The sequence below is a fragment of the Cervus canadensis genome, chromosome 25, assembly GCF_019320065.1.
Source record: "Cervus canadensis isolate Bull #8, Minnesota chromosome 25, ASM1932006v1, whole genome shotgun sequence".
Taxonomy (NCBI): domain Eukaryota; kingdom Metazoa; phylum Chordata; class Mammalia; order Artiodactyla; family Cervidae; genus Cervus; species Cervus canadensis.
Genome location: NC_057410.1, coordinates 21,198,926 through 21,211,073, shown reverse-complemented (window position 1 = coordinate 21,211,073; position 12,148 = coordinate 21,198,926). Strand labels below are relative to the sequence as shown.

The window sequence follows — 12,148 nt, the reverse complement described above, 5'->3', positions numbered from 1 at the left end:
CCAGGGATACTCTCCGAAGATATTAAGAGAATGTGGGGCCAAGACTGACAGTGCCTGCAAACACAACGGTCAGAAATTGGGAAAGGGCTGGTAGGAAGAATGTCCAAGAGGTTTTTTTTTAATGTTGTGTTAGGCCTTCTTTGTTGCATTCAGGCTCTCTCTAGTTGCCATGAACAGGGACTACTCTTCATTGTGGTGCACGGGCTTCCCACTGTGGTGCCTTCTCTTGTTGCCGAACACAGGCTCAAATGCATTTGAGCTTTAGTATTTGCAGCATATGGGTTCAGAAGTTGTGGCACATGGGCTAAGTTGCTCCAAGGCATGTGAAATCTTCCCACACCAGGGACTGAACCCATGTTCCCTGCATTGCAAGGCAAATTCTTAACCACTGGACCACCAGGGAAGCCCTCACAGAAGTTATTAACATCAGGTCCATAATCGTTCCTTCATTGCCTTGTGACTGCCCTTTCTCCACGGAACGCTGAACTCACTGAAATCCTCCAGGATCCACCATTCAGTAGAGACAAAGGGATCATGGAGAATACTGAGCACCGATAATCTCATCACCAATCATTCCCTCCTCAGTCCTCCGGTGATATTCCAAAAGCTCAATTTGTAATAAAAGCTATTCACCTCTTACTTAAAAGTCTCCTTCCTCTCTTCCTGTGCATACAATTACATGGTGACACACGGGGGCTGACGGCAATTGGGAGAATGGGAAAAGCCACAGGTGCTCCCGATGAAAATACAATCTTACATTTATGAGTCATTTATCGGGAGCCCACGAAGTATCCGCTGTTGGAATCTTTTGCTAAGATTCCCTGAAAGAGATTCCCTGGAAAATGAAGAACATTATCATCCTGTCTGAAGATCGGTAAGAATATAGGAAAACACACAGTAATTATCTCTTTGCAGAAACCACATGCTATCCTTCAACTCTTTTACCTTTAAGTACATGTGTCTGCAGCACAGCCACGGTCATGATCTCCCTTAACCTGACACTTCGTGGGCAGTTTCTGCACGCACAATGCGACAGAGCAGCACAAACCAGACAGCGGGGAAGGACTCAGGGCTCTCCGAGGTGAAGAGGAGCGGTTCCTACGACTGCTGTTAAGTGAAAGAATTCACTATGATGGTGATATTGTAACTGCCACTCAGGCAGGATGAGTGAAAAGGCCCCATACCCAGCCCTGCTGGGGCTTCCCAGGTGGCACGAGCAGTAAAGAACCCCCATGCCAGTGGAGGAGACATAAGAGACATGGGGTAGATCCCCGGGAGGAGGGTATGGCAATCCACTCCAGTATTCTTGCCTGGAGAATCCCATGGACAGATGGCCTGGGTGGCTGCAATCCGTAGAGTCACAAACAGTTGGACACGCCTGAAGCCTCTTCTTAGCAACCCCACAAGGCCGAAAACACAGGCGGTGAAGTCAAGAAACTTGCTCCAGGTGATAGATTCTAGGGGGCCAAAGCCAACCGCTAACTCAGGTCTTCCAACTACAAGCCTGTCTTCCCTCCTCACAGTTCTGTCTCAGCACAGGCTTCATAGGCTCTTTCTTCCCTCTGCTTTAAACTGTCCTCTTCAGGGAGTAACTCACCCCCAGTGAATCCAAGAGGCTCTGTCTTTAAAATCTTCTACTTTCCCTAAGGAACATCTATGATCAGTGAGCTTACACTCTTTCTTCACTATCTGTATCCCTTAGAAACAAAAGTGGGTTTGATTTGTTGATTTTTGTTTTTTTGCTTGTTGGCTTTAGAAAAATAGAGTAGCTTATGTTTAACACAGATTGAGCATTCAGGGCTTGTTTAATAAATAACAGGAGAAGGAAATAAAAATACAACAAATGACTGCAATTGTTTAAAATCATAATATAAGTTAGAACAAAACATTTATAATAATGTTAAGGGTTTACATGTGGGGAGGTTGTATTATTTTTGTTTTAAATTTAGTGGGGAATAACTTTTATTAGAAACAGCGCAAATCAGAAAAAAGTAAAAATAAAAACTTGTCTTAGTTTATGTCTGTGTGATGCCACAAGAAAAATCTCACCATCATCTTGTCTGTGCCAAACCAAAGATTATTTTTCAAACATCTAGATAGAATGTCTGAAGAAATCATAAAAAAATAAATTATGTAAATACAATGTTAGTTTATGTAAAACAAGCTTTATAAACAAACCTATAATTTGCATAATTGTACTTTGTGAAAGAACATCTATTTACATGACTTTGACCTCTGGCTCAAGTTCTGCCAAAGTTAAAATAAAAATTATAGAAAAGAGAATTTTAATGACTAATATCCTTTTTTCCCCCAATTACAAGTATTTGTATTTTCAAATAATGTAGGAGACAGTAGAGTTTCAATGTTCTAGATTGAATGCATTAAATATAAAAGCAACATCTGGACTTCACAAAAGAATACATTTTCTTCCATTTGTACTTTTGGCTGCTGAACAACTTACTGTAGCAAGTTCTTTCAATTAATATTCAGACATGTAGCCAGGGCAGTAATAAGTACCATGGCAGAGAAAGTTGCCTATTAACCCTTCAACTTGTCTTCTGTGTAAACATTCCATCTGATTTGGGGCTGAATAATGTTTGGATTGCTCTTTGGCACATGTCCAAAATATTCTATTGTTGACATTTTCATCAAGCAGTCTTTTTAAACTGGCTACTTCTTAAGATGGGTGCTAAATAATTTTAGTTGCATTTTAAAAAGCAAGACAAAATTAAAGGAAAAGCAGTAATGACATAAAACAATGACTACACTGTATTAAAATCTCACAACCTCTACATTTACATATGAGTTACCAGTCAAGAAGTACATTTCCTTGGTTGAAGGTGACTGTAAATATATTTTTCTGTTCTAAAACTAGTGATTTTTGCATAGACCCAAACCCTGAGTGATCTGTATCAAAAGCAGATCAACCAGCTTATAACTTGTAACAAAAAGGCTTCAAATTACAATCTAAAATGTCATCTCTTAACAAATGTTTGGGACTCTGTGAAAAGCATTATGATATTTAGGCTGTAGGGTCAAAGGAAATAAGCTAGCACTTCTCCCTCTAAGGATACACAGTTTGTTAAAATGTGCTAAAGTAACTGGAATGCAAAACACAAAGTGATGTGTATGATAGAAGAAAACCCAAAGAATTAGCTAGAGTGGAAACTTCTATAAAATACAATGATTTTAATCTAACTTGCTACAAATAACACCGAGAGTTCAAGACCATCCTTTAACTAAACACTAGACTGGGACTTCCCTGGTGGTCCAGTGGTCAAGACTCCATGCTTTCACTGCAGAAGGAACGGGTTGGATCCCTGGTCAGAGACCTCAGATCTCACATGCTCCTTAGTGTGGCCAAAAAGTATAAATAAAGCTAGACTGTGGCGTTCTTAACAATATATTATAATCTTCCTCCAAGAATGTCAGAATTTAAATAGCATCTCTGAGGGTAATCTTTATAGAAGTCTAAATTTCTTGGTTTCTAAAAGAAAGGAAAAAAAAAAACACACGGCAATCAACGTATGGGATTGTTGCAACCTCTTGAGAAAAAAATAGGGGTAGGGTATGTGTGTGTAGAACTCTTTCCCTCTTTTAGTGCTGTTTGTGTCAGATCCAAAGAACAATGAGACAGCTAAGAGGAGACTGGGGAATCTTTTGGAAAGCAATTATCTGACTTGAGAGTTAGAACATGGAAGATACATTGTGACTGTGGATTTAAAACTGAAAATAACAAAAAGTTTATGCAACAGGGTAAGACTGACTATGCTCAAAGAGGATTTTAAGAATAGTTTGCTTTTTAGCCGTCATACCCCTGGTAGGGAATACACACACACATACATGCACACCATATACATAAGAGCCCCTTGTCAGAGCAAATAAGGCAAGGACAGCATCGAGGATGATTTGCTGAGAAATCAGGCAATGTTTAGGAATGCTCAGAACCCTCCACTATTTTAGCCCCATCCCCTCACCTATCTGGCCATTCCTTGAGGGCCAGCACTGCATCTGTAGAGCCAGCCTGGATCCTCCTAAGCAAGGTTACATATTTTGTCCTTGGTGCCACCGTGACCCTGGTACACATCTTGATCACAGTCTAGCATTAATCACAGATGACTGCAATTATCTATTCACATATCCACCTCCTTCCCAGATAGCGAGGAACCGGAAGGTCAGGGACCACAGAACCTAGCAGAGAGCCTGGAAGAATATGTACAATCAGCACTTTTATGACAGATGACTGGGGGCATCTCCAAGTGCCAAAGAAAAGAACTGCACAAAAAAAAAAAAAAAAAAAGAACTGCACAAGGGCCATAAAAACCACTAACCATTATGCTTATTATTCACTTAATTAAATTTACTTAACTTACATAAATTTATTTAATTAATTCTTTTAATTATTCAGAGTAATTCATTTCTTCTTCCTTTCAACAATGATTTACTTGGTTTCCACTAAAGATATCAAGCATCATTCTAGGCACTGAACGTGACCCAGTCATGTCCGACTCTTAGACCCCATGAGTCATACAGTCCATGGAATTCTCCAGGCCAGAATATTGGAGTGGGTAGCCGTTCTCTTCTCCAGGGGATCTTCCCAACCCAGGGATCGACCCAAGAGGGGATCGAACCTCCTGCATTGCAGGAGGATTCTTTACCAGCTGAGCCACCAGGGAAGCCCAAGAATATTGGAGTGGGTAGCCTATCCATTCTCCAAGGGATCTTTCCGACTGGGGTCTCCTGCATTGCAGGCGAATTCTTTAGCAGCTGAGCTACCAGGGGACTAGCTTAGAACAGAAAACACACAAAACACCACAGAAAGTTTATTACATTTTAGAGGAGGGTGAGGAAGAGAGAATTTTCTTAAATTACAGGAATGGAATGTCTGTAACATTTGGGATATTTTACATGACCTAGTCCCAGCCCTCAAGAAATTTACATTATAGTTGGTGGAATTAATTAATGCAAAGATAATGAACAACAAAAATACAAGGTGAGTGCTAATTGTGTGGAATAGAAAAAGTAGGGATGTGAGCATCCACTGGTGGGCACTTTGGGCTTAGAGAGATCAACAATAGCTTTCTGGGATTGTAATGGGTTTGGAAGGGGAGGGAGCTACTGAGAAAGAGAATGAGAGTCTGGTATTGCTGGGAAGGGGAATGGTCTGAGCTACAGCAGAAGAGAAAAGTGCAAGGCTTGCAGAACAATGCAAAATTCTCCTCTCCTGCACATCTGTTCTCCTCCTCCTGCCATTAATTTCCACCTCATCTCTCAGCTCAAGTCCCCACCTAGGACTCCTCTCTGTTTGCCGGAAGCCTTCAGTCTCCAAGACCTTTTAGGTGCTGCCTCTCTCACAAGCTCTCAGCTCCACTTCTACTCCCATGACCACCACTGGCCATTTCTGAACCTGACCACCAGAAAGGCTTACCTCGACCATCTCCCCCTCTCCAACCCATTCCCAATGCACTGCCAGGAGACCTTTCCAAAAGCAAATTTGATTCTATCACTCCTTTCCTAATCATCTTTCATGAGCTCCAGATCACCTATAGCTGGGGTCCCCAACCCCTGGCCTACAGACCATCCCTTGCATTACTGCCTGAGTTCTGCCTCCTGTCAGATCAGCAGCAACATTAGATTCTCAAAGAAGCATGAAACCTATTGTGGTGAACTACGCATGCAAGGGATCCAGGCTGCATTCTTCTTATGAGAATCATCCTATCGTCCCCCACCCCATCCATGGAAAACCTGTCTTCCTCGAAACCAGTCCCTGATGCCAGCTGGGGACCACTGACCTACAGGGTAAAATCCAAAACCCTTAAAATGTTTGGAGAATTCTTCATGGTGCCACATTTTCCCGCCTTCCCAGACTCGTCATTGCTCTCCTCCACCACAGGCAATACTTGGAACTCCAGACTTTCTGCCTGCTTGCTTCTTCAACACCTGGCTCACCAATCTCTGTGCAGCTGTCTCCCATCCTCCTCCATGGTTGTGGATGTACTTCCGTAACAGCACTTACTGCAAATCGCTGGTTCCGTGGAACCCACTCTCCACGGCCAGGACATGCACCTTACTCTCCCCACAACAAGCTCAGCACTTAATCCTACAACTAGCACAGGTTTGCTCAACTAATGGTGACAAAGCAAAACTGGTACAAGAATCAGATTTGCAAGTCATTAAAGGTAAAGTCTGTAGTGAGGGGACAGAGATAGTGCAGAAGATATGTCCATATAAAAATGCAACAGTAAAAGGTAAAGCTAACAAAGACACTTGAGAGGCAGAGCTGGACTACTGCCTCAGAGGTAACAGGCCTCTTCCCACCCATCCTCCATTCCAGTGACAGGACTTTAACTGTGGGCTCGGAGAGTAAACTCTAGCATAGGCAGTCTGGAATCCAAAGTAGTCAAAACATGTCACCAGCCATTTCAGTAAATGAAGTTGTTACTGCCATAAACTCATCAACCACTGTAGCCACCCCATGATGAACTCTGAAGGGCATTCAGGATGGAGGAAAAATAGGATAGTGGTCCTAGATAACAGTTAAGATGAATACCAAAGGAATGATTTCAATAAGCCCAGATTCTTGCATTCTCCTATACACAGAAACGCACTAAAACCTCTAACTTGAGATGTCTGGTTTTTGTGATTAGCAGTCATCTTTTGATGTTCTTGTTTTTTCTTGTTTCTTGTTTTTCGTGTTTTTTTTAAGCAAGAAAACTCCTATATACCCTGGGTCCTCCCTTGCCTCTTTGAAACAGTCCCTCAAAGCTACCTGAGAGGCTGTCATCCCAGGCTATCGTCCTCAGTAAGCTCCCGAACAAAACATAATTCTCAACTTTCAGGTCATGCTTTTTTTTTTTCCAGCTGACCCAACCAAGCACCTAAACAAAAACCTTTTGTCTGAACCATCTGAAGTGTTCCTGATAAGCCTTCCTTTTGGAGAACACTTTTCATCCCTCAGCTAAGTTTGAACACTGGAAGTGCAAGAAACAAAACAGCATACTAAATATCTACATTCTGACTATAACAGACATTTGTATCACTTTCTACAGCAACAGGAAGAGATGTTAATTCAATTCGCTGATTAATGAGGTGGCAGGATGTGGGGGTAGTGCTTCTGGAGGCAAGGCAGCTAAGGACCCAGACACACGGAACCTACCTCGACTGTGATCTCCATCGGCACCAGTGCAATAAAGGCCATGAGCCAGATACCTCCTGCCATCACTGCCCGGATGTAACATCTGTGGTTTGTTGTTAGAAATAATTAAGAAAATAAGTGCCATTTCAACAATGCTCCCATGCCATTAGGCTCTTTCACAGACCTCTGGAGATTATTTCATGCTAAACAAGGAAGCAAGCCTTACACTTAAAGCGGGGCAGAGCAAATCCCAGTCTACTAGAAGGCACACTTCTGTTTATGTATATAAAACATTTCTATGATGTAATCAGGGGCCACATCTAGTTTAAATAGTTTTTTCTTTTTGTCTCTTGCCAATTAATTGATGATAGAGGTTTTACCCAGGAAATTGCATCAAAATAACTCTTCTGCTCTGAGTTACAAAGTTAATAGCTATAGAGAAGTTTCATAGAAATCGTCAGTAACTGAGTGGGTTTTAAATGATCACACAACTCTCAGTAGTGACAAGTGCTGGGAGAAATATGTCAATAGGTTTAGCAGAGCCCTACATTACGAAACTAGAGGTAGAGCACCAGAGTCTTCTCTCCCATAGTTGGCAATTATAATTATTTCATAAAAGGTTATATACCATTAGCCTACTTCTGGTAAGCTCTAAAAAAGCTTATTTTACAATGACAAACTTTCCACTGGTATGCTAAACATCTCCGGATATAAAATCACTGCAACCCACATTAAATTTGTATAACAACTCCAAATTATTGAAACCTGGTATTTGTTGACTGACACAAAATATGTTGACTTGACCCCTGTATACACTAAAGTATTAATATCAGTAGACTCTGAAGGGTGGAATTAAAGAAGAATAGACATGTTTATTTTCTTAAATATATCTACACTGCCTGACTTGATACAACCATCAGGTAAATACAGACTAGGCCAAGTTAGCTTTTTTCCCCCCTAAAGTGAAATCTCCTGATGGCATGGTTAACAAAGCTCAGTCTTGCTTACTTTAATTTTTATTTGCGAAGGAGGAGATCCAAGCTCAACCCCTGGTTCCGGAAGATCCCCTGGCAAAGGAAATGCCAACCCACTCGAGTATTCTTGCCTGGAGAATCCCATGGACAGAGAAGCCTGGTGGGCTACAGTTCACGGGGTCGCAAGAGTCAGACACAACTTGGTGACTAAACAATCAGTGTTAGTATACTGAGGAAACTGGGTCAAGCTGGAGGAATAGAGGGATATGTGCTCATCTTCTCCTGCCTGAGCACCAAATCACAACTAGCTGTTGAACAACCACTGACAGGAAGACACCTGAACCCACCAAAAAAAAAAAAAAAGACACCCCACATGCAAGGACAAAGGAGAAGACACAACTAAATGGTAGGAGAGGCACAATCACGATAAAGTCAAATCCTGTATCTGCAGGTGGGCAACCCACAAGCTGGAGAACAATAAGACCAAAGAAGATGTCACCCTGTTGTGAAAGTTCTAGGCCCCACATCAGGCTCTCCAGCTTGGCGATCCAGCCAAGAGACTGGGAATCCCCAGGGAATCTGACTTTGAAGGCCTGCAGGATTTGATTACAGGACCTCCACAGGACTGCAGGAAACAGGATTTACTACCACAGCCTGCTAAACAGTAGTATAATAACACCCTGACAGCTGGAGTGACCAGGTGGAAGGGCGTCAATCTACACAGGTCTTGCAAGTCAGAAAACCTGGGTTTGAATCTTAATAAGCTGTGTGAGAAGTTAGGCAAATCAACCTGTGAGCTTCAGTTTTCTCTCCCATCAAAATGAACACAACTATTTGTCCCCTCCATATGGATGAATACCTAGTGAATTATTCTCAAGTAAATGAAAGTATGGAGTATATAATACCTTCTATTCAATTTGTCTCTGGATTTAAATGAGCAGTGCCTACAGCAGCTAAGATATGGAAGGAGAATAGTTATCTGTCCACAGGTGAATGAAGAGAGATGATGTGATATGTATAGGTATACACACATGCATATAATATGGGATATTAAGCCATGAGAAAGAAGGAAATCCTGTCATTTGCAACAACACAGATAGAACTTGAAGGCTTTAAGTGAAATAAGACAGAAACAGAAATACTGTGTAACTTACATCTGAAATATTTTAAAAAGGTGAACTCACAGAAACACTAAAATGTGGGGGAGACTGGGGAGATGTTAGTCAAGGATACACTTCCAATTATAAAATGAGTAAGTTCCAGGTATCTAAGCACAGTGCTTGGAGTCAATAACACTGTATCTTTGAGATTAGACCCTAAATGTTCTCACCACAAAAAAGGCATGGTAATTAAGTGACATGCTGGAGGTGTTAGCTGTGGTGGTGATCATCCTGCAATAAATAAATGTGTCAAACATGTTTTACCTTAAACTTACACATTGTTAAATGTCAATTATATCTCAATAGAGTTGAAAACAACAGAAAAATACATGAGCAGTACCCAAAATGTGAACGAAAAACGACACCTAACTCCTAAAATTACTACTAAAGTTATTACAGAAGAATATATTAGAATATATTAGAGAAGAGTGTTAGTACATAAGCAGGAACTGTTACGTTATTGAAACTGATTTGGCGTCCAGGAAACTGAGTCGGAGTCTGCCTGGTAATTTAATTGCCAGTCTTCCGGATGGGCTCTATCTGTCATCATTAGCTGACAGTGTTCTCTTTAGGGACCTGACTTTCCACTCCTCCAACTGCTTTCCCCTTCCTCATTTCCTCCCACCCCTTTCGGTTAACTCTTAAATAGCTCTCCCTCAGCTCCGTGCACCACTTCTAAAGCATTTTTAACCAGAAATAGGGCACGCAGGGCTTCCCCCCGAGTTCCGGGGCCCCCTGGACCGGTAGGAAATGCCCAGCGGTCTACCCTGCCTCAGGGCTTCCTCCGCCGCATCACTTCCCCTGCCAGCGCCGCCGATAGAAAAAGGATCCCGGCCCACGCCCAGCGGACTCAAATCAGTCCCGGGCCGCCCCACCCAGCCCCAGCCCTCCGTCCCAGGGCCGGGCGTCTGCCTTCACCTAGAGATGGCTTCAGGCGGGTCACACCCCTGCTCTCCTTACCAGGGCGCGCTCCTTGAACCCCGCCCTCGGGCTGGCAGCCCGCGCTGGCTCCCCGGAATCCCCCGTGCCAGTTCGAGCCGGAGAAAATGACCCAAACTTGTTGTCCTAAGTCAAGGCTTCCACGCGCGGGGGCTTCCCTGTATCTACGATGCCCGATCAGGGCCCTCGTCCCTCGCCCGTCCCGAAACTGACGCGGAGACCCGCGCCTCCCCGTCCTCTCCCGGGGCCGCCCGCTCGCCAGCCCGCCCGCCGCGAGCTGAGCCGGGAGGCGGCTGGAAGCGACCGCATTGCGGCCGCAGGCGGGCGGCGCGGGCTTCCTTCTCCCGGTCCCTCCGCCCCCGACCTGCCGAGGGTCCCAACACCCTCCCTCGCCGAGGGTGGGTGCGGCGCCCACGCGCAGTCCCCTAGTCCTTGCTGCGTGGGCTGAGGATTTCGGGGACGGGCGCCCGGGGACGGGCGCCCGGCCCCGCGCCGCCCTCCTACCCACCCCGGCCCCGGGGAAACTCCTCGCTCACCGATATACCCATCCTCTTCGTCGTCCTCCTCCAGCTCCATTTCTAGCAGAACGTCCCTGGTCATCATGGGCATGTCTCCCCCCGCAGCTGGGAACTTGGCGCAAAGTTGGGGGCTCCTTGGAGTCCGGAACTTCGGCTCTCTAACGGGGCGGGCGCCTGGGCAGGGACGGCAGGGCGCGTCTCACTCCCGGCGCAGGGGCCGCTGTGCTCAGCCCGCGCTCGGTGAATCCGGACCCGAGTGGTGCGCCCAAGACAACCTCTGGCCGCCGGAGCCGGGCCGGGCCGGGCCACTGAGCATGCCCAGTGAGCGCCGGGGATCGCTGCGGAATGATTGAACTGCCGCGGCTTTATGAGCTCCCAGAAGGAAGTCAGGCGGAGAGAGGAGGGAGTCGCTGGTGCTCGCGCGGTGCCCGCCAGTGAACTCGCCGAAGGGGGAGGCGAGAGCGTGAACTCCGAACGAGGCAGCTCTCTGTTTCAAGTTCATATATGGGCACGTCCTGGGCCCGCTTTCTTTGATATCTGCTACGCGAGAGGGGAGAGACGCTGCTGCTGCAGCTCCCAGGAAAGACCCTTTAGGCGAGCGAGTCTGGATGGTGTTTAAAGGCGAAGTGGAGCCCATGGCGGATCTTAAAGTATCAATTCCTCTGACTCCAAGTGGGGAAACGTATTCTGTAGGGGAATGGGGAGGTGGCAATTACAGAGAAGAGGCCAAACTCGCAGATAAGAAACAACAGAAGAAAACAAGACTAAGAGAGCGAGGTCCAAAGAAACACGTTCGCAAGAGGCAGGATTTCCGCATCTAGTGAGGCTAGGTTAGGGACGGGAGAAGCGCCCCCTACTCCCGCCCGGGGGGTGGTCAGAAATGATTGCCAAGAGGTCATCTTGAAAGCTTCATCCTCCGTGTCACAAGGGCAAAAGAAGCGAAGACCTCCATTATGGTTAGGTGTGAATTCTACTCTCAAGCAATGGTTAGGTGTGAACTGTACTCTTGAGCAGTGTGAAAAACCATCATAACCAGAGGAAACAAAGTACTAAAATAAAGTTGAGGCAAAGAGTATAAGAATGCATTCCTGGTAACAAGAGGGAGCAGTAAGACAAATACAAAGGGATTTCTGCTTTCAGACACATGGGGTAATTTGAACTGCGGGTTCCTGGGGTTGTACATCAGCAGAACTTTTTTCCAAAGAAGCTGGTGAGTTCCCATGGGTCCATTTTGACTTCTCCAAAGGGCTAGAAGGTGCATTTGAAATCCTTGTTATATTCATTGTTCCCCTAAAACTTATTGAAACTTTTTGTATTTTTTCCACTTAAGTCCAAAATTGTTATGATAATGAGAAAATATTCAGACGACACGAAATCTGTGCATTTCATTCTCCTATATACTTATTTCTCGTATTTTCTTAT

General features: G+C 44.7%; 1 protein-coding gene across 2 annotated transcripts in view; it reads right to left on the bottom strand.

The window, feature by feature from the left end:
• The window catches only part of ANO6 (anoctamin 6), a 238,900-nt gene extending 227,824 nt beyond the window's left edge, over positions 1-11,076 (bottom strand). Inside the window, exon 1 of one of the 2 annotated variants that reach the window (XM_043446905.1) lies at positions 10,745-11,076. In XM_043446905.1, the coding sequence (XP_043302840.1) occupies positions 10,745-10,817 (73 nt within the window). In that variant the 5' untranslated portion in view covers positions 10,818-11,076. The remainder of the gene's footprint in view (positions 1-10,744) is intronic. The other variant, XM_043446906.1, reaches the window with a different exon arrangement.
• Between the last annotated feature and the right edge of the window lie 1,072 nt (positions 11,077-12,148).